Below are 23,390 nucleotides of genomic sequence, written 5' to 3'. Positions count from 1 at the left end.
CAGAGGTCAGTCCCCCAAACACCAATCCTTCCTCTCTGCTTCTCGGAAAAGGAATTAACAAGGAGGAAGAGGAGAAAAAAAAAAGTAACAGTGTGTTGACACCCACCCTGAGCCTGCCACAACCTGCAATAGCCTGAGGAACACCCAATTTTTCAGAGATGCTCAATCTCATATGGAAGCAGCCAGGGGGACAGATTAAAGTCAAGTTTACTGGTGCCTACACATCAACAACCAGGAACTCCCTCCAAACGTGAGGAAGTTGGGAAAAGAAAACAAAACCCTACTGACATCAGCCCTGAGCTGCAGACAGCTCTGATTTGGCTCTGACTGAGCAGTGTCACATTAACCAGCAGCCGGGGATGTCACCCAGGTGCCATCCATCAACCTGGCTGTCCCTTACAAGCCAACGTTTGCCCAGGTCTAGGCTGGGAAGAAACTGGTGACCTGATTAAATTGATCCACAAAATTTATTCACAGCACAGGGACTTTTGAAAGAACAGCTTAATGTAAGACACACAAAAAATACTTCATTCCTAAGTGGGAGAGTAAAGAACAGGGTGGAGTGTGATATGTGTCAGAAGTACCACTGAGGTAAAACCACAAAGACCCACAGTGCCCTCGCAGCACCTTTGTTCCTGCACCTTTTTATGGAAGAAGTCTCACTCCAGACTTCACTGGAACTTCTCCTGCAGAGGCAGTCTGGTAGTCAAAGCCAAGGAGGGCAGATTGGGATTTACTTTTTATAATATCCCTTCTGTGTGTCACTTCACCCTCGCTAGTCCTTTCCACCCAAATAAGGGTCAGACTCCAAGTGAAGGATTTATCCATACTGACAACTTCTGAGCACAATTTCTGCCTGAAATCAGGTTTGGCTGAGTACTCACCACCACCAGAGCCACAGAATTATCCCAACTTACTTTTACACAGGAAATTTAACTTCTTAAAGCCACTGTGTTAAGGAAATTCCTCACAAGTCTGTCTTGCCTTACAGCAGCTCCAATAACTTCCTATTTAGCAGGAAACAGAATGAATCTCACATCCAGACATTTCTGCTCTTCGTGTCCATCACTTTCCAGCTTCTCTTTCTCTCAAAAATATTATTTTCTAAAAAAATTCTTTCTTCCCCCTGTATTTTAATTTTCCCTCTCTCATGCCCTGTTACATGCACATGCTGAACACTTCTCTCTCACACATTTTTTATTTTTTTCCAATTACACAGATATCGCTTAATTTCATGATACATTAAGTCTGAAACCACAGGTATTTCCAAAGTTACAAAGTTCACCAGTAAGAAACTGCTTTGGTTTAAAAACCCCAAGTCAGAGAAACCTGCAACTCTTTTATCTGCTGTGAGGTAACAGTGGCTCAACAGTTGTATCAAAACACAGAGAAAAAAAAAGAAACCAAAGAGGGCTAAAAATAAGGCTGAACTCAGATGACCCCCTGCACTCCAGTAAATCAGGGATGAACTCTCCTCCCCGAGCCTCACTCAGAGCAGCATGGAGAGGTAACAGCTTTTGTTTATAACCAAACACAGGTTTTGGTGGAGGATAAAACCAGCCAGGGCACCTGAATAAGCTTCACCAGGACACCCGAATAATCAAAAATAAAGTGTTTGAATATATTGCAAGCACGGATCAGTAGCTCAGGAGTTAAGGAGAGATATCGGTCAAACACAATGTTTTCAAAACAGGCATGTCTAGAAATAAAAATGAAACTGTGTCATTTTAACCTCCCTACTTTTATAACATCAACTTGTGATTTCCACCTAACACTTCTCCCTCCTCGGTCTCTGCTGCTCACGGTGTCCAGTTGGGTACCCAGGACAGGACACATTGCCACAGCAGCCCCTGCTCCTCTAGGAGCTTCTCCAGCCTTTCCAAGCCCTTTTGTTTTTAGGCTGTGCTCAGAGTGAACCCAAACTTCATCCCTCATGTGCTCCATGCAACACTCACCAAAAGCAACAGCCACAACAGCACAGCCCCCCATTGAACTCAGCAGGCTCCCCCCAGCAACACCCGGAGAATAAAATGCTTCGGACAGCCCAGGCAAACTGCAGCCTTCAACTGTCAGGGCATCCAAGTGCCACCTTCCCGGGAAAAAAGCCCCTTCCCAGGCAAACCAGCACCTTGCTGGGCACAGCCCGTGCACGGCATTCCCACTCCAACTCTTGGGACATCCCTCAAAACCGAAGCAAATTCTCCCTGAGCAACAGTTTTACTTACCACCACCCCGCTGACTCTACTGCCAGCACCTTCCCACTTTTTTTTATTCCTAAAGAACCGGTTGGAATTAGGGAATACCACAAATCAGGCAAAAATCAGCCAGCAAAGAGAACGTCCAGGGGTTCTCACTTGACCCAAACAAATCCGTAACGTCAACAGTCTCATGATTTAAGCAACGAATTTGTTGTCATGGCAGGGGTGATTCTTGCCGGAAGTTCAAGAAAACAATGGACCTAAACTGATTATAAAAGGGCTGGGTTTTCCCACCTCCAAAATGAAAGTGAGAGCAGGAAAATGTTCATACACAGGGAACACAGTTCTGAGAGCACAGAAAACCACCCTGCGCTTCCACCTTAAAATCCAACACACCGCCAAACATTTACAGCAAAACACACTCCCGACCGTCCCCTGCACCATTCCCGGATAAAACAGCACGGAGATATTTCACAAAGTGTGTTTTTCACGTCACACTCCCCCCCCAAAACTCCAGGGAGGCCGGGGGAGAGAACAGCCAGTTTGCCACGGGATGCTGTCGGACGCTGCAAACAAAACCTCAGGCCGGCAGGCACTTTCCTGCTGATCCCTGCAGTATTTCCCTCCTGACTCGGGGCCTACTCGCAGCACAGAACCCAAGACCTTTAAAAAACACTCGCAGCCCCCGCCGGCCTCTCTTTGTAGCAGCGGCCGCTTTGGTGGGGGGATTTTGGGGAGTGGGAGCCTCCTCCTCCTCCCCATCACGCGTGGCCTGGCAGGGAAAGCTGCTCAGCGAAACGTTCCACCTGAGATTTATTCCCACCAGCCAAGTAGGAAAAATGAAATAAAATAAAATAAATCACATGAAAATCGTCCCCAGCTGTAAATAAATTAAAAAAAAAAAACCAAAACCCTGGGTTTAAATTCGCCTGGAAAAATAACAAAACCAAAGCACTTACCTGGGCAGGACCAGAAGCAAAACTGAAGAACGATTTATAATTAAAAGTTTACCCTTGGGGTCACCGCTGCTTTGGGGGAGGGGGAAAAGGGACCCCTGGAATGGGCTGACCCTCCAAACCAGCCCACTGGGTAGGTGCACGGCCCCCCTTTCCCGGCGCCATCCCAGCAGGTGCAGCCCCCCTTTGCAGGGGGCCCCACACACAAACAGCCACACAAAAAAGAGCCGGGAACCCCTCAACAACCCCCACCTCACACATCCCCCCGGCTCTGGGGGGCCCCGCGACCCCCAACCCTCCCCTGGTCTGGGGGGCCCCGCGACCCCTCACCCCCCACCGCCCCCAGGCCTGGGGGCTCCCCGCAGCCCTCACCCCCCCGGCTCCGCTCGCTGTGGGGAGGGGGTGTCACCCCCGAGCCTCCGGGGCAAAGGATACTGTTGGGGCGGCTGTGGCGGCAAGGCCCTGATGTTGGGGTGAGGCGCCGGCGCCGGGTGAGGGGGAGCCGGGGGGGGAGGCGGCCCCGCCGCCGCCCCGCTCCCGGGGCCGGTCCCCGCCGCCGCCGCCGCGCCGGGTTTCAAAGCCGCCTTCTGCGGTAAACTCATGGCCAAGCGCAGCCACCACCCCGCGGCGGGGAGCGGGGCCGGGGGGAGCCGCGGAGCGGGCCGGGGGAGAGCCGGGGCAGCGCGGCGGGCCGGCACCGGCGCCGGTCTCCGTGACAACGCGCCTCCCGGAGGGCTCGGGAGAGGGGCCGGCGGGGAGGGAGGGAGGGAGGGGAGGGAGGGAGGGAAGGGGGGGCGGCTCAGGCCGCGCTGCTCATGAGCCGGCGGCGGCGGGGGGTCGCGGTCGCCCTCGCCGGGGGCAGCGGAGCCGTTCGCGGCGGCGGCTCGGGGGCGATGCCGGCGGATTTTCCTCACTGGAGTAGCGGAGCATCAAACATGGCGCTGCGGCCGCCTCCAGCTGTCCGGCCGGGCGGGCGCTCGGGCGCCTTCGGGCCGCTCCGGAGCCGCTCGGCCCAGAGCCGATCGGCGACCTTCGGCTCTTTCCGGAGTCGCTCGGCCCACCTCTGATCGGCAACCTTCGGCTCTTTCCGGAATCGCTCGTCAGCTAGCGCCGCTCGGCAAACCTCGGGTTCTTCCGGAGAGGCTTTCGCGCGCGCAAGCGCCTTGCCCTGCACCCCCTCCCTCCCCTCTCGGGCCAGCACCTCCCGTGACCCTCGCACTCGGTAAACTTCGGCTATTTCCGGAAGACGAGGGCTTGAGACAAGTCGGGAATCTTCGGTGGCGCTCGGAAGAGGGAATCCCGCCCCGCTCGTAGCTCTTCGGAGCTTCTCGGCGATTTTCGGAATCCCTCGGGATCGGCGCGGGCACAGCTTCGGGCATATTCGGCTCGGCTCGGAGAGACTTCGACAATGCTTGAGGGTGAGGGGTTGGCCCGACGCTGTCAGGGGGCCTCTGAGGTTCCTCAGCAGCCACCCCACTGAGGGCTTCCCCTGCCCCAAAATTCACCCCCAGCCCCAATTCCTGGCGTCTGGAGGGACTGGAAGATGCAGCACCACAGCCCCCCCGAGGTATCGTGAGGGCCGGCAGCCCTGAATGCAACATGGAAGCCTGGGACCCCCAGGACCCCCTTGGCTGTGAGGGGTCCCACAGAATCCACCCTACCATGGGCGCGAGGAAGGGACTTACCTAAAAAACCTCACCACCCGCTCCATTACCAGCCGTACATCTCCCAGTCCCAATTCCCAGCTCCTGGGGCAGCTGACAGGGGCCACACTGCGGCCCCTCATGAGGGCAGACAGTCCTGAGGGTGACAGGGTGGCTGTGAGGCACCCCGGGACCCCCAAGGCAGCCCACCTGTGGCAATGGGGCTCCTCCAGACCTGCCCTTGTGGGAGACATGTCCACCTGACCCCATGGTCACACCAAGCCATCACCCTCCCAGGGTAGCCACACCATCACCACCACACTCACCATTTCACACCTAACCTGCAGAACCCTCCTCACGGCCACCACCTGAGCTTGGCAGCGGCCAAGGTGGTTTGTACCATCTCAGGGAGATAAAAGGCACCTCAGAACAGATTCCAGCAGCTGCCAGATTGTCCTGACTTGTCCTGCCTCGCCGCTGGCTGCCGAGGGCTCATTCCAACCCGCTGGCACCTTCCAGCGTTCCTGCCGCACCGCACGTCCCAGGGAGACGCTCCCAGCACCCTCGCTGTGCCCACAGGTATTGCTGCCCCAGCCACCAGCCTGGCGTGCTGCTCTAGGAAACCTTCCCAGAGCTCATTTGTGTCCCGTCCGCTGCAAATTCTGAGCAGCTGCAAGTTTAGGAGGAAGATAATGCTTTAATTCAATCACAAAGAAACCCTTAAATGTGAAAAGCTTCTTTTACTGAAGTGAACAGCTCTCATGGTGGTGTATTCAGGCACCTGGAGAGTACCAGCTGAGAGGAGAGGTCTTGTGCACTAAAGAAAACCTGCCTGAGAAGTCGCATCCATCCTTGTCTGTGCAATGGTCCTGTTTATACACAGAGAAGTAATTTTGAATTTTAAATATAAATCTGACAGTGGAGAATCTGGACTGGGTGTTGTTCACTGGAGCAGAACTCAGCACAGTGGGCAAAAGATAGTAGAAGGGTCCTGAGTACGTTTTCCCTTTGGGGTCAGACTCTGAGTTATTGAACAATGGGGTTGTGCAGGGCAGGTTTAGGGCACCCAAGGATTGCAGTGAGTCCAGAAGCTCTCCCTCCTCTGAGGTGTGTTCTCAGGAGCAAAGCTGGGAGCTGCCACACAGGTCTCCAGTAAAAGCAGCCCTGCAACTAGAATGCTTTATCACTTACTCACATGCTACCCGCAGGGTACAGCCACCTCCTGCAGTGCCAGCAGGCATTATTAGTGGGGCAGGGGAAGGTGATCATGTGCTGCTCAGTGTCCCCTTCTGTGCTCTTTGTTCAGCATCGGGGTAAGGGAAATACCTGGGAGGAGGTGAGCTCATACACACCTCACACTGCCTGTGGGAAATGGGGGGAAATAGGAAACACTCAGATTTTCTTTTTGAGAGAAAAGAGCCCAACCAAGCCCTGCCAGCCTGTAAAGAAGTCCTGACTGGGGAATATTTCTATCTGAATCCAGGAACAAATATTTAAAGGGGCTGGTTTTTCTGAGTTAGTTTTCCTCAGCCTTCAGCCTGCCATATTAACTAACTCCCCACCAGGAAAACTGAAGAGAGAAATAAGGAGGACCAAAAAGAAAGGCCAAGTACTCCTCCACTCCCCAAAAATGGGAGTCAAAGGAGGAACTTCTCTCATGGTATGGGATTTGCCCAGGTACTAATAGATCTCCCAGCATCCCAGAGAGCTGCTGTGTTCACAGCACACCTCTCCTGCTGGGAAGACAATTCTCCCTCCACAGCTGGTAAAGACTTGGCTGTTTTTATTTGGACAGTGCAAGTAGAGCTGTGTGTTCTGGGGGGTTGGTGCCATTCCATGACCATCTCCTGGCACAGCCCTTCTCTAGCTACCCCCCTTTGCATGGAAGGAAATTCATCTCAAAAGCAAATTGACATCCACGGCTGCCTCTGTTCTACAGAAATAGCTGCCTGTAAACACAGCTGTGAAAAAGCTTCCCAACTCCAGGATCTTTGCATATAACACTTTTTTGCCTCTTTAGAAAGGAAAAAAAAATGGCATTTCCACCATATTGTCTGCTGAAGCTCCCAAAATGTGCTGGCCAGGCGAAGGAGCCAGGCTCCCAGCTCTGCCTAAAGCCCTTGCAGTGTCAAAGTCTCTCCCCAGCCATGTTTTTCCCTTCTTTTTATTTTTTCCTGAGAAGAAAAAGCAGATATGTCTCCTCTCTACCTTATGTAGGATGATTTGGCCAACAAATCCTGCAGATTTTGGAGCCTGAGTGAGTTCCAGCTGGATTCACACCCTTCTTGCCGCCTCTCCATTTTGTTTTTCCTCCTCTTTTTCCTGCTAGCTCTGTTAGCACCTGGGCACCGAGGTGTCACCGTGGGCAGCTGGAGCCTACAGGGCTGAGCTCCTGTTTCAGAGCATCACCAGCCCTTTTTCCAGTCCCACCAGTCTCTCCTGTACCTGCCACAGCAGAGACACAACCCCACACACAGAGTGCAGTAGGAATGCTGGAGCTGTCAGTGAACTTCAAAAAATACAGGATTGGGATATCCCCTGGAGGGATGCTTGTGAAGAGAAGAGCATAAAGTGAGAAAAGCACAAAGCCATGGTCCTGGGAGTGAGTGAGGAGATACAGCCTTCTTGTTGACTCAGCTTGGCTCTGAGTGAAAACTCAGTGATCAGAATGAGCAGATCCCAGCTGCAAGGTGGGATTTAGAAACTTGCTCCCCACCTGCCACTCCCCATTCTCCTGCCTTCAGGAAGGTATGGCTTGTTCAGGGAAGCTTTTGGCCCTATAATCTGGTTGTTCCACAAGGTGACCTCAGAACTGTTGTGAGGTGTCAGGGGTCAGATCCTACCTGGAGGAAACAAAGCAGGAAGGAGAGTGGCAGTTCAGATGGTTGGGTTCAGCCTCTCACCAGCTGTCTTGGCCCCATTAAACCTATGAACAACCCCCATTTCCAGCTCTGTTTGTAGGCTCCAGCATGCTCCAGGTGCCTGCTTTCACACAGCACAGCACAGCAGCACCTCCCTCGTTGGCTTCTCCTGCTTTTCCCGCACTGTTCCTCTTCCAACACCCTCCAGACAAAAAAAAAAAAAAACCAACAATCACCCAACATAAAAAAAAAAAGAAAAACAAAAAGGTCCTGCTTGGAGCTTTCCCCATTCTTCCCCCTGCCCAGGCTCAGCCCTCAGCAAACAACGACTCAGCCCTCCAGGGCACAGCTGAGCTCACAATAAAGCGAATACCACCCAGGACCAGGCAAGCCCACACCAGGAGCTGGCACAGAGCGGGATGATTCACCTCCTGCCCGCTCTCCCTGTGCCCGCAGCCTCCCAGGGAGGAAAACTCCCCCCACCTGCACCCAGCACAGACAGCCTTGACCACGGTGTCCCCCACCACAACACAGCTCATGGTCACCCTCGAAGTCCTTCCTGCCCTGGGGCTGTCCCTGAGCCATCACCTGCCTGGTCCCTCCCTGCAACTAAGTCCCAAAGTGTTTCCTGTTTGGATGGTTAAACCACTTCTAACAGCATCTCCATGTGACGCCTGTGCTCCCTTCCTTGCTCCTGTGCAGCTGGGAAAACACCCTCTCACCCAGCCCCACTCTATTCCTCTTTGCCTTACACCCACGCTGTTCTTCTCTTTCCCTAGGAATGCAGGTATTCCACCACAATTCAAACATGTGGGGCCACATCCAGACCAAAACAGGACTCGGGTAACATCGCTGGCTCCTGCCAGCCGAGCACTGGAGTGTGCAGGCAGCGATTTTCTCGGCTCCATCGCCCTCTGCGGGTTTGCGCCATTTCCAGGCACATCTCAGGGAAAACAACGGCCACGGCCGCTCTCAGCGCTGCAGGAAACCGAGGGCCTCACACCGAGCTGTGCAAGCAGAAAGTCAGTGCTATTACTACATTTTGATTCCATCTGGGTGAGAAAACACGGTAAAAACAGTCAGAGACGTATTTTAATGTCTTATTTATGCAACATCCATGTCCCCAGCTCACTGCTGGCTCAGTCCTGCCCGTGCCAGCAGCAGAAACACTCTATATTCCCAAAAGTTTGCTACCAGTGGGCTGCAGCCTCCTAGTTTTGCCCCAAATCCAGCCCCTGATAACAATTCCTAGGTTAAATAGCAAAGGAGTACCCAATCCTTGGTGTAGTTAATGACCATCAGCCCTGCCAGGCGCTGGGGTGAGGCTTGCAGGGGAGCCTGCAGTCCAGGTCCTGCCTTGCATTTCTTGGGTAAGCTTGATGAAGCCATGGAGCATCTGCTCAGAGTAAATGTTGGCCTGTTATGGACCTGGCAGCATCCCACCAGCATCACCAAGCCATAAATAAGGGAGTTTGGAGGGAAACCTGCACGGGGCCTGTGCTGCTGGATCCAACTGCGGCCCAGCCAGCCAAAAACTCACCCAGGAGGAAGGAAAAGCATCTGGGAAAGACCTCCCTGCCAGGGAGCTGTGTGGGGCCATGCCATAGAGATGGAAAGCAAAGAGCCACCCGCAGTGAGAGTGAGGGTTTTGGGCAAAAACCCCTGGATTTAGCCTGCAAGAGAGGCAGCAGTCACCAAGCACAGGCTGGGAAAAGCCTTGATGGCTCAGTTTTGTCAGTACGGGACAGTCTCAGTGGTGCAGACAGAGAGAAGAGCACAAATAAATGGATGCAGGCCCTCCTGCTATAAGAAAATTTGAGTCATGATCAGCTCCAAATCCAGTAAAAAGTATTTATTATTTCAATTACAATAAGCCTCACGCGTAGGGTGAAAAAATAGTTACAAAAACCCAGCCCCTTCCATCCCTCCCTTTACATATAAATATTAAAAATCCCTCTAGGTCTCTGCTTTGTCTAGAGCAAGAAGACAACACACAGCACCTGAGCTCCTGTCAGTGCTTTCCCCTCAAAACAAGTATTAAAAACATCCCTTAAAAAAGTCCCTCAGCCCCATCCTGATCACTTCTCACACTGGTGCCAAACCAGCTGTGGAGGGACGGAGTTCTGGGGGCACATGGTGCTTTTGGGGCTTGCAGTTTCCCAGGCAGAGGGCAGGCCTGGCATGAGAGAAGCAGCGGCAGGAACCGCCTGCACTTGTCTGGGAAGCTTTAGGGCCAGGAAATCCTGGCTGGCCTGGCTTCAGAGGAGAGAGGAGGGAGAACAGGATGCTTCATCCACCCCATCACCACCTTGGTTACATCTTTGGTTACGTCAATTTTTCCCTTTACACTCTGAAATTAAAGCTAATCCCAGGAGCTGCAGCATCCCAGCACAGCCTCTGTGACTTGCGGCATCCTCCAGCCCTGTCCCCAGGCCTGATGTCCCTAATTTTCCCATCAGCATCCTCTAAGGATAGTCCCTCCCAGAGAAACACAGGATCCAAGACTGGAAAGATATCCATAGCCCTACCCAGCTTCCCTGGCCAAGGGACTCACCACAGGGTACTGCACCTACGGCTGCACTAAGTAAAAAAAAATAATAAATATACTAATCTTTTACTAAAAAAAGGCTTTTAAATGCATTTTCCCTGAAAATTTCCAGTGTATTCCACAACACATGAAAAAAATATATGTATTTCCCCCCTCCCCCAAAAAAATATATCTTAAAATACTTTCCACCCTCGTGTGCGCATCTTTGGAGAGAAGGTGGTACATCAGGTGTATTTAGACAGGCAGACAAACCTGCCACTGCTGGGGGTTCCCTTTATCACCTCCAAAACAGAGGGGTTTTCCATGTGGTGGGTCAGGCTGGAGCGCTGTGTGTGTAAATACAGGCAGTCCCCACAGATGCCTGTGCCTCGGCACTTGGCCTGGTCATGGTGGCAAAGAAGAGACCCCCAAACCGAAGTCATTTCACCAACAAGCAGGGGGATGAGGAGTTTTCACAGTGGATTGAACCTCGGACAAAGCCAGGGGCACAGACACTGCTCTGGCTGAAGAGTCGGGCTCTCCGTGGCATGGAGAAGTGGTTTGAGCCTCAAAGGACTGGGGAAGCCCAGCTGTTGGCAGAGGACAAAGCAACCAGCCGCTGGTTCCCTGGGGCACTCGCCCATCACCAGACTTCACACTTCTTGAGGGGGTTCATGGGGGAGCCCGGGGGGCAGCTGAAGTGCTCCGCGAACTCCCGGGAGTTGGAGACGGTGCCGATGACGCGGAAACGCGAGGGGCTGTGGGGGTCGGTGATGAGCCCCTCGTGTGAGCTCTCTGGTGTGCGAACTGAGCACCACACCTGCAAATGGAGGGCAAGGGGCCTGAGTACTGACACCCATCACCATGGGGCCAGCCCGGTGCTGAATCCAACCTCTCTGCCTGCGTGACAGCAGCCAAGGCAGCTCGAGCTGCAGCTTTATCTTCCTTTGTAACCAGCACCACCCCAATCTCGTTCTCCATCCACTACATCATCTCTGGAGGACTCTGTTTTGCCATCACACCCTCCCATCTGGGCATGCTCTACCTCCAAAAATCTGTGTGCCCACACTCCCAAGGTCACCATATGTACCTGTGCAAAGCCAACGAAGAAGAGCTGGTAGTTGGTGAGGCCAAGAGTTGGGAGTCTTTCTTCATCTCCATTCTTTTTCAGCCAGTTCTGATATGCCTGAAAACCAGGGAGCACAGTGGGCTCAGGAGATAGCACAAATCCCACCACATCATGTCCCCCTTCGAATCTCCCCAGCCCCGTGGTCGTACCCGGTAGGCGGCCTTGAGGCCCCCATTGTCGGCGATGTTCTCCCCGAGGGTGTGCTTGCCATTGACTGCCTCACCATTGACAGTGTAGTTACCATACTGCTCCACCATGCACGCTGTCTGATGCTTGAAGGCCTCCACGGAGGAATTCTTCCACCAGGGACGCAGGTTGCCATCTTTGTCATATTCCCGGCCTGCAAAAACACAGTGGATTCTTCATCTCATACTGGCCACCCCTCCAGCTGCCCACCCACGTGGCCATGGTTGTACCTTGGTCATCAAAGGCATGTGTCAACTCATGGCCCACCACCACACCAATCCCACCAAAATTCAGGGACCTGCAGGAAGGTAATGCAGACATTAACAAAGCAGCTTTTGCTCTCCACAGCCATGAAATTTAGCCAGAGATTTACATATAGAAGATGTAGAAGGAAAGCTGGGAATCCTGCCCTCCGTTTTCCCATGGCTCTTACTTGGGGGATGCACGAGTGTAAAAGGGGGCCTGGAGGATGCCAGCAGGGAAGACAATCTCATTCTTGGTGGGAGAGTAATATGCGTTGACTGTTGGAGGTGTCATGCTCCACCTGCAGGAACACAAACACGGCCAACATGGCAACACAAGCCATCACCAGTGTTTGCTCCAACAACATCCACTTTTGTTGCAAAGCCGTTGTCCTAAATTTTATCTCCTCAAAACCAGTACAGGCTGGTGGACACCAAATCCCAGTGCTCCAGATATGCTGATATTCCCCACTGAGTACAACAGGGAAGTGGAGCAGAGGACTTACTGGTCCCGGTTTGGCGGTTTCCGGAGCTGGTCAGCTGTGACCCTGGCTGAGAAGTTGTAAAACTGCATGACGTTCTCAAAATAGAGGTCGGACACGGCCTCGTACTGCAAAAGAACAAGGCGTGAGGGGTGTGTGGTGATCACCCAGCCCCACTCCTCCCTTCACAGTCATGTCTGAGCCTCCAGAGCCAGCAGAGTTATGGCTTCTCCTGTTTCTCCTCCTCTCCAACATCTGTAGAGTCTCTGGAGGGAAATGAATCACCATTACGGAAAACAGCTCCTCCTTTTCCCAGGCAGGGATCCCAAGAGCCCCAGCCACCCCAGGACTGGCCCACAGCTCTCTGAGAAGTCCCAAGAGAAGGGCCAAGGACATCAGTGAGACCCTTCTGGAGGAAACCTGGGGTTCAAGGCTGCCCTGAGGCCATGGTGATACAGACACATCCTGTACCTCCTATAGAAAACCCAGGGGACATATCTGACCTACTCACGTCATTAAATACTTTATCCAGCTCCTTGGGGTCCATGATGAATTTGGGATAGCCAATCATGTTGTAGATGGCATCTGCCTGGAGGGTGACAAGGACCAGAGTGCTCTCAGTGCCAGAGATGGAGGACAGGCCCACCCTGTTCTGCCATCCTCCACCTTCATCCCCTCCCCAGCGCAGCCACTGCCGCCTCACCTTCTCTTTGGCTGATTTCCTCGTCTCTTCATCCATCCACTGCAGGGTCTCCAGGCTTTCCTCGAAGGCAGTTTTAATCTCTGCAATCATTTCCTCCGCCTAGACAAAACAAGGCAGCACAGCGTCAGTCCAAAGAGCTGGCTTCCTGTCCCAGAGAGGTCAAGGACCTTCACACCACAGGGAAGAAGAGGCTGGGAGGCCAAGACAACACACGGTGAAAAGCCCGGCATGCAGAGATGCACAGTGAATGCAACACGGTGGACAGAGAAACTCCTTTCCCACCCACAGTGACTGCTCCATGGTGGACAGAGAAACATTGTCTGCCCCGACAGTCCCACCACTGCAGAGGCTTTCCCAGCACCGGGACTCGCACGCTGCTGCCTTGGGGACATACCACCTGCTTGCTGTCCTCAGCAAAGGTGGCCTTGACAAACATGGCCCCCAGAGCGAAGCCCAGGTTGTTGTCTGTGTCACTGATGCAAAACTTCCAGCGCGGGAGGCAGCTCTGCATGGGACAGGAGGTGGTCATCAGCGGCGGCACGGAACAAAGCCCTCCACATTCCCACCCCTTGCTCCACCTGGCCCATCCAACCCTCTGCCACCCCAAAAGCTGCCCCACATCTCTATTGTTTGGATGCCACATGAGAGGGCATTGGGATAAAAAGCCATCACCATTTGAATGGTGATTCAGGGGCACAGAGGACTTCAGCCTCACCTTCTTTGTCCCATACATCACTTCCATGAATTTTTCCTCGGCATCCCGGAAGCGCTGGTCAAGGAGAGGGCTGGTTTTCCGCACCAGGTTCCAGATCATGTAGTTGTTGAGGAGACTATGGTGAGAGGAGGTGAGTAGGCAGCAGCACATTCCTGCCCACCCTGGGCACCCAGGTCTCTGTACAGGCTGGGGGTTCTCACCACTTATCCGTGGCCAGGATGAGGTCAGAGACCTGCTCCAGGTACTCCTTGGCATAGACCACAACGGGCTCTGACTCATTGAGCTCCACAGGGTAGAAGACCGTGGAGAGGAAGGGCATCCAGTCCACAGCCGGTGCCAGCTCCTGCAAAAGCCACAGTGCTGCTATGGACCTAAAAACCATCGCAGGGGGTGGCAGCTGCTTCTTGAGCTGGAATTGGCTCTATCAATCCCCATTTGATGAATTCAGCTGATTTTGCAGAGGCCAGTTCCTATAACAGCAGCATCCTTGAAAGGTTGAAGGGTAGTAAACAATTTCCTCCCACAAAGAAGGAAAAGAAAGTGGGGTGGGTGTCAGAGATGTTGACACATATTACAGCCCCTCTGGGGACACTGGGAGGTGACCAGGCTGACGTCCAAGGGCAGCAGTCCCAGGAGGACATAAGTGCTGCAGTAAGATAGCTGCTGGCCCCAGGGGTGGTCCAGAGGCTGGGAGGAAGGGTCAGGGTAGGATTTCCCCAAGGAGGATGTAGGCCAAGCTATTGCACAAGAGCTTCCCAGGCTGCGTCAGCTGGTGTCAGGATTCCCAGAGGAGCTGCGTCACCTCCACCCGTGCACCACACTTCCCAAACAACAGCAGAATGGGGAAACTTGCCAGCTCCATTCCTACCTTTAGTTCTCCTGCTGTCATTTTATGGTAGATGACCTCCTCATCCCGGTGCTTCTCCTGCGGGATGGTGATGTTGGCCAAGGCCGTCTCAAAGTCCAGGATCTGCTGCATCTGCTGCCGCGTTGACTCCTCATCGGTGCCTCCCAGGAACATCCCCAGCTGCACCATGTAGTTCAGGTACCCGGCGAGCACCTGCGCGGTCGGGCAAGTGGGATGAGCACGGCAGGTGCCACCCACCCACGGCATCCCCCCAGCCAACCCACATTTCCCCTGACACCCTCACCTTCTCGTTCTCTGTCTTGTTCAGGTAGTAATCCCGCGATGGCAGGCCCAGCCCCGACTGATCCACCTGGATGACGTTGCTGTTGGAGTTCTTGGAGTCGGCGCTGACGTAGACGGAAAAGAAGGGCGAGGTGCGATAATGCGCCGTCACCTCCCGCAGCGTCTCGTTGAAGTTGTCACCGGCACAGGTACCTGTGATGTTCCAGCCACCCAGCTGGGGACAGACAGCAAGCAGCTTCTGAGTAAGAAACAACCACCTGAAATTGCTTCAATATCCCCTCAATATCCATCCTGGGGGGAAATATCTTGCAAGGGGGCTAAAAAGCCCCATTATAGGATTATAAATCTCTGCCTGGCTGACCTGGGGGATGCTCTTCTGCAGGAAGCACCAAGAATGAAGTATGGAGAGTGCTGGGGCTGCCCATGACTGAGCTTTTCCCCCCATTCTGCAGAGGGAAGATGGCTTTTCCACAAGGACCGGGACAAACCTTTTGGATGAGTTCCATGAGTGGGGTGGCACGCAGCTCCTCGATCTTGCTCTCGTTCATACAGGCTTGGTAATAGCGCTGTGCCTTGCGCTCTGCCTCGCTGGATACATTGGCCGTGGTGTTTTCTGTGGGAGGTACCCAGGGAGAATCACATGGGGCTCCAGGGATGGGCATCTGCTGGACCCAGAAGGATTCAGCCCCATTTTGGGCAAGGCTAGGCTCCAGAAAGGCGCCGAGGATTGTCCCAGTAGTCCCCACCATGCCCCCAAGAGCATCCCATTGGCCCCATCCCTTTCTGGCCTCCTGCCCCCCCTCTCCTTTCCCACCCACAGTGACTGCTGCAATTCTTTGGGGACAAAAGATAAAGAAAGAAAAAACAAAAAGCATTTTTATTTTTCCAGCAGCTCTGATATTCCCAGCATCATCCAGCTCTGGGTGCTGCCCTTGCCTCTGTGCTGGTGCCCCCCAGACCTGTATTATTTATTCCTGCAAAAAGGAACAATAAACCCATTTTTCTCCTCTGCCTCCAAAACCTTCCTTTCATCTCCCCAGCTAAAATTCTGCTTTCCCAGAGGGTTTTTGGGGTTTTTTAATTTATTTTCCTGATGACACAGCTTGCACCTTTGGCTTCCCAGCTGTGTGGTTTTATTAACTAAAGGTCCCTCAGCTCCAAGGAATTCAAGGAAATGCCGACCGCGACCACTTGGCTGGAGGCCCAGTCTCTTCTCCCGGTAAAACCAGCGCCAGATTTCTGCGGGAAAAGCCAGGGATGAAGCTGTTCCCGCGCCACCCCCTTTCTCTCAAAAGACAACACTCTTCCCAAACCTTCTCTTTCCAGATAATCAGCCCTGGCGCAGTGGAAAGTGCTGATAAGGAGCCAGTTGTTTGCTCAAAGCTTGAACAAACCGTCCCCGCCGGTTGCTCAGATAAGCTGCTCTGCTTCAGCATTCGCACGCAGAGGCTGAGCCCAGGACCCTCCTTTTGCTGGGGGAGTTTTGGCCCCTCAAAAATGGCCATACTAGCAGCCAGCCCCCCAAAAGGCTACTCACAAAGGCTGGAAGTTATAGCACAGGAAAAACACATATCCTTGGGGTGATAATGGGGCACTACAGCCTCTGGATGCAGTCTGGAATGCACATCCTGAATTTCAGAGCTCCTGGGAATGCTACCATGGGGTTTACAGAGCAGAGGCCTTTTCCCTACTTAGCACCACAGACTTGCAACACCACAGTCAAAAATTCTCAGGACCATCTAGGAGAGCAAACACAGCCATCCATTTCTCAATGTCTTCACAGCACATGTGTCACAGACCAGTTTGATGCTGGAGGTCAGTTCCAAACTCGAATTTCCATGCAGATGTTTTTGGCAACCCTGGGACCCACTGGGGCCCTTGAGCATTGCAGGGTCCCACTGCTCCCACACACTCACCCAGCAGGTGCTTCATGATGGCCTGGTTGTGCTCCCAGAGGTTGTTGAAGGTGCCCCAGCGCGAGTGACCATCAGGAAGGGGGTTGGCCTTGATCCAGCCCCCGCAGGCGTAGCTGAAGAAGTCCTCACAGGGATTCACCGTGCGGTCCAGCGAGCTGAGGATGGAGCTGGTGATGGAGATGCAGGCTTCTGACAGGCACACGGCAGGTGGCCCTGGGGGGCAGGGACAGGTTCAGCTCCTCTGCTGCAGCAGAATGAGCAGCACCACAGAGCATCCTGCCCCGAGCTGAAGGATGCAGGCAAATACCCCACCTGGTTCCAAGCATCCCACCTTGTACCTTACTACCATGCTCTACAGCAAGCAATATAGACTAGTATGCTGACCTATGTCTGAGCATCCTGCCCTATCATCCTATCCCAGCGCAAGCATCTCATCTTATGCCCAAAGATCCTGCCCAGTGCCCAGTCATCCACCCTGGGGTGAAGGATGCAGAGAAATATCATTATAGGACACAAAAGAACACAAGTGCACACAGCTGTTCTCAAGATGAAGAAAAAAGGGAAGTTTATTTTCTGACTCCAACATTTATAGTTTTCCAAGAGTGACAGTGGATTGGAGGGTGACAGTGCCACCTCTCCAATGACACTGGACAGACTAACAGTCTATCAACTTTCTCTTCTTTTATAAAGGAATGCAAAACAATGAGTTATTTACAGAAAGTGTGTGAGAAAGTTTGTACAAGGATGTCAACATCAGAAGGCTTAGAAAGTCTTAAAAAATCAAAGCAACAGAGAAACAGTCCATCCTGTGCTCAGCCATCAAGTTCCAGGATAAAGGATCAGAGAAACACCTTATCCTGCATCTGAGCATCTTGCCCTGGGGTGAAGGGCTGCAGGTGACCATCCTGTCTTGAGCCCGAAGATCCCACCCCATACCTGAACGTCCTGTTTGATACCCAAGAATCCTGTCCTGAGCTGAGGAGTGCAGGTAAGCATCCCACCCTTGCACCAAATTTGCATTCTGGGAACTCCCCAGCAACCCACTCTGGTCAAGGGGCAGGATCCCCACGCAGTTGTTTGCTCAAAGCTTGAACAAACCATCCCTGCTGGTTGCTCGGATAAGCTGCTCTGCCTTGGTGTTCACATGCAGAGGCTGAGCCCAGGATCCTCCTTTTCCTGGGAGTTCTGGCCCCCAAAAATGAGCAAAGGACTTACTGGCTCTGTACTGGAAGATGAGTCCCAGCAGACAGGCCACGAGCAGCAACGCCAGCATCCCCAGCAGCACCAGCAGCTGCTTCTCGGCACGCGTCCGCTCGGCCCAGCAGCCCCGGCTGCCCCGCGAGCCGCGGAAGTTCACCTGCGGGAAGAGCAGCGTCGTCTCCCCGCTGGCAGAAAAACTCACTGACGCAGCCCCCATTTTGCTTCCCACAGCCCACAGCAGAAATTTAGCCCCGGCGAGGGATCCGTCATGGATTGGGCTGGGAAAGGCAGCAGCTGCCTTCCAGAAACAGGGCAGGAAGGGCGGCACAATGGCAGGAAAGGGAGCGGGACGAGCGCTTTGGAGGGCTCACCTGCTGTCCCGTGCCACCCTGAACCCCTCCTCGAGCACAGCGTAACCCCACGGCTGTCCCTGTCCCCACTGCCAGCACTGGGACAGGGTGGGGGCTGCATCAAAAAATGCCTCAACAGGATACTCCCACTCAGCCAAAAAACATCCCCAGGAAACATCTCGATGTGACGGCAAGCGGAGATGGCTCCGCCGGGAAAAGTAAAAACACATTTGGGGCAGAAACCACCATTCTAGAGACTGATGGAGCTGGGACTGGGGCCAGGACAGAGAGGGTCTCTCCAGACCTGAATCTTTTCCCGGTGAGGCTGGACACTGGCACCAGTGGGGTTTTTTCTTGCCACCCGCAGCCCTCTTTAAGCTGCTTTCCCACTGCTCGGGGAGGAATTAACCTAATCCCCTTTTGTGTGGGGACAAAACTCCCAGTGCTTCAATAATTGCTCACCCCAGCCATGCTGGGAAGGGGTTTGGCAGTAGAAAAACTGGGAGGTGGAGTGTTGAAACAGTGCAGGCAGGATATGGCCCTGCTGGCTCCCTGTGCCAGAAGGGGAGCGAAGGGCAGCAGTGGCAGGAGCCAACATGGCTCTGCCCGCACTGGACTTTACCCCCCAGACACTGGTCAAAGGTAGAAAACCCTTCTGCACCCCTTTTACTGCTTGCCAGGACAAAAAATCCCCCTTTTCCCCCCTAAAAGACACATGAAGCTATACCTGAAAGCCATTGGGGTATCCATCACTGTCACCAAGGGATTCCAGGGGGTCTTCATCATCCAGCGTCGCCCGCTTGTAGGTCGACATCTGCACAGGGAGATCAGCAACAGAGGCGCTCAGTGGCCTCGGAATGAGGAAGAAGATGAAGGAGAAAGAAGGTTTACACACCTCCTAAAGCCACCTCCTCCTCCAGGGAGCAAAATCCCGAATGGCTCAGAGGTAGTAAAGCACTACACAAACGCCGGAGGATGGTTATGGAAAGCAAAGAGGGCCAGAGCCAAGAGCTGAGCAAAGCCCGAACCCGCCTCACTTTCCCCCGGGGCCGCGTTGTGCAACCTCCCCTTCAGCCTGGAATAAATCCGGATCCACCTCCGCCCTGCAGCGGGGAGAGCGACCCCCCGTGCCAGGGAACCCCGGAGTGCCAGGCACCTGGGAACGGCTGGCAGCAGAGAAAATGGCTTTTCTCCCTGACACTCCCGGCTCGCCCGCGCTCTACGAACCCCGCGCACCGTGGAACACCCGGAGACGTCCCTGCGAGCACCCAAAAGCGACAGCACCAGGAATTTCAGCTGTGGACGAGCTCCCTCCCGGCGCCGTGTCCCCCGGGCATTATCTTGTGCCTGTGCCCGGCTCTTATCTCATCCCCGGCAGAAAAACAAGGAAAACCTCACGGGTTGGCAGCCGGCCCTTATCGTGCCGCCGCCGCTGTTTCCTTCCCCCTGGCACTGCCCTGCCATCCAGCCAGATTGTCTCCCGATGGAGCAAACAACGCTCCACTCCCCACCGAGGGGCTGAGCACCCCAAAATCCACCCTGACCCTGCCACCGGTGGCCCAAGCGCCACCACTCACAACCCTTCACCCGCAATCAGCGCAGGGAGGGGATTTAAACCCATCTGGATGTCGCCATCCCGCTGCCATCAATCCCAAAGGGATGAGTTGATCCAAATCCCGCACAGCCGTGCCTCAGTTTCTCCAGGCAGAATGAAAGCACCGGTTCTCAGCCTTGTTTCCAATAGCAGCATTCCCAAACCTCCCTTTGCACACTTAATAACAAGTCTGATCCTCTCTCCGGATCCCAAATCCCAGCCTCACTTTAATTAACCACAAAACCCACCTGGGGAAGAAAAAGGGTTAAAACAAAGAGATGCTTTCCCTCCTCGGTTGTACCGAAATCTCTGTTCGAAGCCCCAAAATCTCCCCTGGGCGCCCGCCTGGAGCCTGAGAACCGTGAGGCAAAAGAGCCTCAACTGCAAGATTTTATCGTGGGGAAAAATCTCTCTTTAGATCCTATTTTTTCCCACCCCTTTCACTTTTTTCCACCTATTTTAGTACTTCGCACATGGCTGAAATTGGCAGCTCCGGGCACAACACGCGGGAGGGGGGATCCATGAAGCCCCCACGGCTCTGCAACACCAAATTCCTGGAATCCCAGCTTTCACTCCATTTCCTGAGGAAATGCAATTTTTTTTTTCCCTCAGCGATCCCCCACCCCGCCTACCCCAGCCTGAAAACAAGGAAAAAGACCAAAACAAGAATCCCTTTCTGTTCTCCTTTCACAAGTGATGTGCTGGCTCAACCCTGTATCAGCCATCAGAGAATCAAAACTGAGCCCATGTTCCCCAAAACACCCACGAGAGGCACTGGGGTCGACCCCCAGCATCCTTAATTTGAGGGGAAATCGGGCCCGGGAGATATTTTTAACACCCATATCCTTCATATTGGGGCCATAGTAGCACCTCGGGGTGCTCCCCACCCTCTCCAGCAGGTGAAGCAGGAGCGCCCCTTTTTGTGGGGCAAAACGGGGTAGATTTTGTCATACACCTCCCCCCTCCAAGCCTTTATTTGCTTCAATCCGAATAAAAACGCATTCTCCCCTCTCCAACAGGGTGAGGGGGCACCCACACTTTACCCCCCGCGCGAGGAATTTTTACTCTCTTTACAACTTATAAAAATGTCAGCATTAAATAATGGTTTTACCCCAAATCGCTCCTTCGCTCTATCAACAATAAGCCCCACGTGCTCGGAGCCCGCACACCCCCAGGAAGGCCCGGGGGGCCCCCAGCGCCCGGCTCTGCCCCGCCGGTGGAGCCCCGCTCCGGTACCGGGCGCCCCGAGCCTCCGCCGGCTGCTTTCAATTCCCGTCCGGGCGCCATTTCGGAGCAAGCGCGGCCACGATCGCCATGGCGATTCCTCGCCTCCCTCCAGCCCCTCCAACGCCTCAACTCCACCCTGAGCCCCCCGAGCCCCCCAAGCCACCCCCGCGCCCCCAATGCCCCTCCTGGCAAAGCGGTGCCCACCACCCCACCCCCGGCACCCATGGGTGCCCCCGCACCTCTACAGCCCGCAGCCAGCGCCCAGCGAGGTTCAGCTTGCTAATTAGGATGTCCGGGGGTAATTAGCAACTCTTGGGGTGTCGGTGTTAATCAGGGGTGCTGGGAAAGTGTTTTGGGGGAGCCCCCTGTTTTGTAGGGAGCCCTGACTGCAGATAAAGTAATTTTTTGAGAAAAGCTTAAAAAGCACCAAAAAAAGGGTTAAATTTGAAAAAAAAAAATAGGGAGGAGTACAACCCAGTTTGGGGGTGTTCGCAAACAGCCCCACAAAAGTGGGTTTAGTTGGGTGGGGGGCGCCCCCCTCCCTTTGCGGAGGGAAACACGGTGCAAACCCCCGCGGGTCTGGGTCAAGAGTGGATTTGGGGGCGGCGGGGGGGTTGAGGGGGCATCCAGTGGGGGGCACCCACTTTGGGGTCTCCGCCTGGTGGCCCCCCTGGCCACAAAGAAAACGCGGCGGGAGGGCCCGAGTGGGGCACCCAGGGGTGCTCGGGGGTGCAGCGGGGGTCCCTGGGGGTGTCTTAGGGGGGGTCCCTTGGGATGCAATGGGGGATCCCTTAAGGGTCCAATGAGGGTCTCATGGAGTCCCTCGGGGGTCCAAAGGGGGTCCCGCGGGGATGCCGGGGGGTCCCCCGCGACGCAGCGGGGGGGTCCTATGGGGTTACAAAGAGCATCCCACGGGACATGCATCACCCGGCGCCCCGCTTCGGCCAAGCGGCCCCCACTCAACCACCCCCTGATCTGGGGGTGTCGCTGGGCCCCCCCACTCACCATGGCCGTCACCCCACTCCCGCCGGCCCCGGCCCCGATGGGGCGAGCGCCCGCTGAGCCCCGGCACCGCTCGTGACGCCGCCGCGGCCTAGCGAGGGTGGCGAGGGTGACGAGCAAAGGATGTACCTGGGATGGGAAACCAATGGGGCCGCGGAGGGACGGGCTTCCCGCACGCCTCCTTTAACTCTTTCGGGGGGCCCCGAGCCCCGTTTGGGGGGCCCCGGCGCTGCCGGCAGCATCCCCCCGAGGCAGCCCCGGCTCCATGGCCGGAGGGGATGTGGTGTCCCGGGGCGAGCGTGCAAAGCGCGATCCCGGCGGCGGCCGCTTGTGCAAGGGCGAAAGCACGTGGGGCCGCGGGGCAGCGCGCGGGGCTCCGGCCGTGGGAGCGCGCCCGTGCGAACGCGCGTGGCCGAGCGAGCGGGGTCACGGACGGGCACGCGCGCGGTCGTGCAAGAGCGCGCGCAGGCGGCCGCGAGAGCGCGCGTGTGCTGCTTGCACGCCCGCAGCTGCACCCACTCGTGCACGCCTGCAGCTGAAAAGCACGGGTGGGTGCAGCTTCCCCACGCAGAAAAGCACCGGCGGCTGCCCGGCCGTGGGGACATGGATGGGGACACGCGGTGCCACCTCCGCCCCCTGCGCTGCCCCGGCGGGCTGAGCACTGACACGCTCATCACACCCACGGGGCTGCCAATCGCTTGTGCTGGGCTGCGAAAGTGCCGTGGGGGGGCAGAAAGGTGAAGAGAGGGTGGAAAGGGGTAAGGGGAGAGGGTTCCGCAAGGGGCCGTGCCCGTCCCCTGGCATCGCGGCCGCGTTGGGGCTCCCTCTGTTGCACCCCGAGGCTCCCGGGGAGCGGATTTTTGGGCTGAGACCGCCACCTTCTGGGAGGTCACGGGCGGCTCTGCGGGTCACGGAAGCCCCCGGGCCCACGGCACGGGGAAACTGAGGCAGGGCTGGGAGTCACCCCCTTCCCCCGCCCTCGTCACCACGCCGTGTTTATTGAAGGACCTACAGTAATGCCGCGGGATCCCACCAGGGATCTCTCGTGGGCAGCTGCAGGAGCCCGTGTGGGGAAACTGAGGCAGGGAGACCCCACTCATCTCCATCACCCCCACCTCAACCCCTCGCTGGTGCAGCTAGCACGGTTTGGGTGAAAATAATGCAAAATCCGGCAAAACACACATCTATCCCGCCAAGAGGCACCCCAAACTCCCGCCTGTGAAGAGGGCGAGGGTTGCTCAGCACTTGTAGCCGGGCTTGGTGCTCCCCAGTCCTCCCAGTCCTCCCAGTATAACCCGGCAGAGGGCAC

The 23,390-nt window shown here is 55.1% G+C and overlaps 2 protein-coding genes across 8 annotated transcripts in view; both read right to left on the bottom strand.

Annotated features, from left to right (window-relative positions):
• The window catches only part of EIF4G3 (eukaryotic translation initiation factor 4 gamma 3), a 146,586-nt gene extending 142,377 nt beyond the window's left edge, over nt 1-4,209 (bottom strand). Inside the window, 1 exon segment of the mRNA XM_030963703.1 lies at nt 3,590-4,209. Within this exon segment, the coding sequence (XP_030819563.1) occupies nt 3,590-3,756 (167 nt within the window). The 5' untranslated portion in view covers nt 3,757-4,209.
• A 5,286-nt stretch (nt 4,210-9,495) lies between these two features.
• On the bottom strand, nt 9,496-22,412 carry ECE1 (endothelin converting enzyme 1). 7 transcript variants are annotated; one of them, XM_030963661.1, is made up of 18 exons: nt 22,211-22,412; nt 18,986-19,072; nt 17,924-18,065; nt 16,709-16,921; nt 15,281-15,405; nt 14,794-15,006; nt 14,511-14,702; nt 13,843-13,985; nt 13,643-13,757; nt 13,322-13,432; nt 12,928-13,026; nt 12,736-12,813; nt 12,249-12,352; nt 11,934-12,044; nt 11,731-11,798; nt 11,464-11,654; nt 11,276-11,371; nt 9,496-11,005 (listed from the first exon to the last, which is right to left on the bottom strand). In XM_030963661.1, exons 2-18 carry the CDS (start codon nt 19,070-19,072, stop codon nt 10,829-10,831), a joined length of 2,265 nt encoding a protein of 754 aa, XP_030819521.1. In that variant the 5' UTR covers nt 22,211-22,412; the 3' UTR covers nt 9,496-10,828. The 7 variants fall into 7 exon arrangements, with proteins under 7 accessions (XP_030819521.1, XP_030819516.1, XP_030819517.1 ...); XM_030963656.1 differs by lacking the exon at nt 22,211-22,412 and adding an exon at nt 22,085-22,199; XM_030963657.1 differs by lacking the exon at nt 22,211-22,412 and adding an exon at nt 21,319-21,464.
• Nucleotides 22,413-23,390: the final 978 nt, after the last annotated feature.

This window comes from Camarhynchus parvulus, chromosome 21, assembly GCF_901933205.1.
Source record: "Camarhynchus parvulus chromosome 21, STF_HiC, whole genome shotgun sequence".
NCBI classification, from domain to species: domain Eukaryota; kingdom Metazoa; phylum Chordata; class Aves; order Passeriformes; family Thraupidae; genus Camarhynchus; species Camarhynchus parvulus.
The sequence above is the reverse complement of the archived record's forward strand: the minus strand, read 5'-3'. Positions and strand labels throughout refer to the sequence as shown.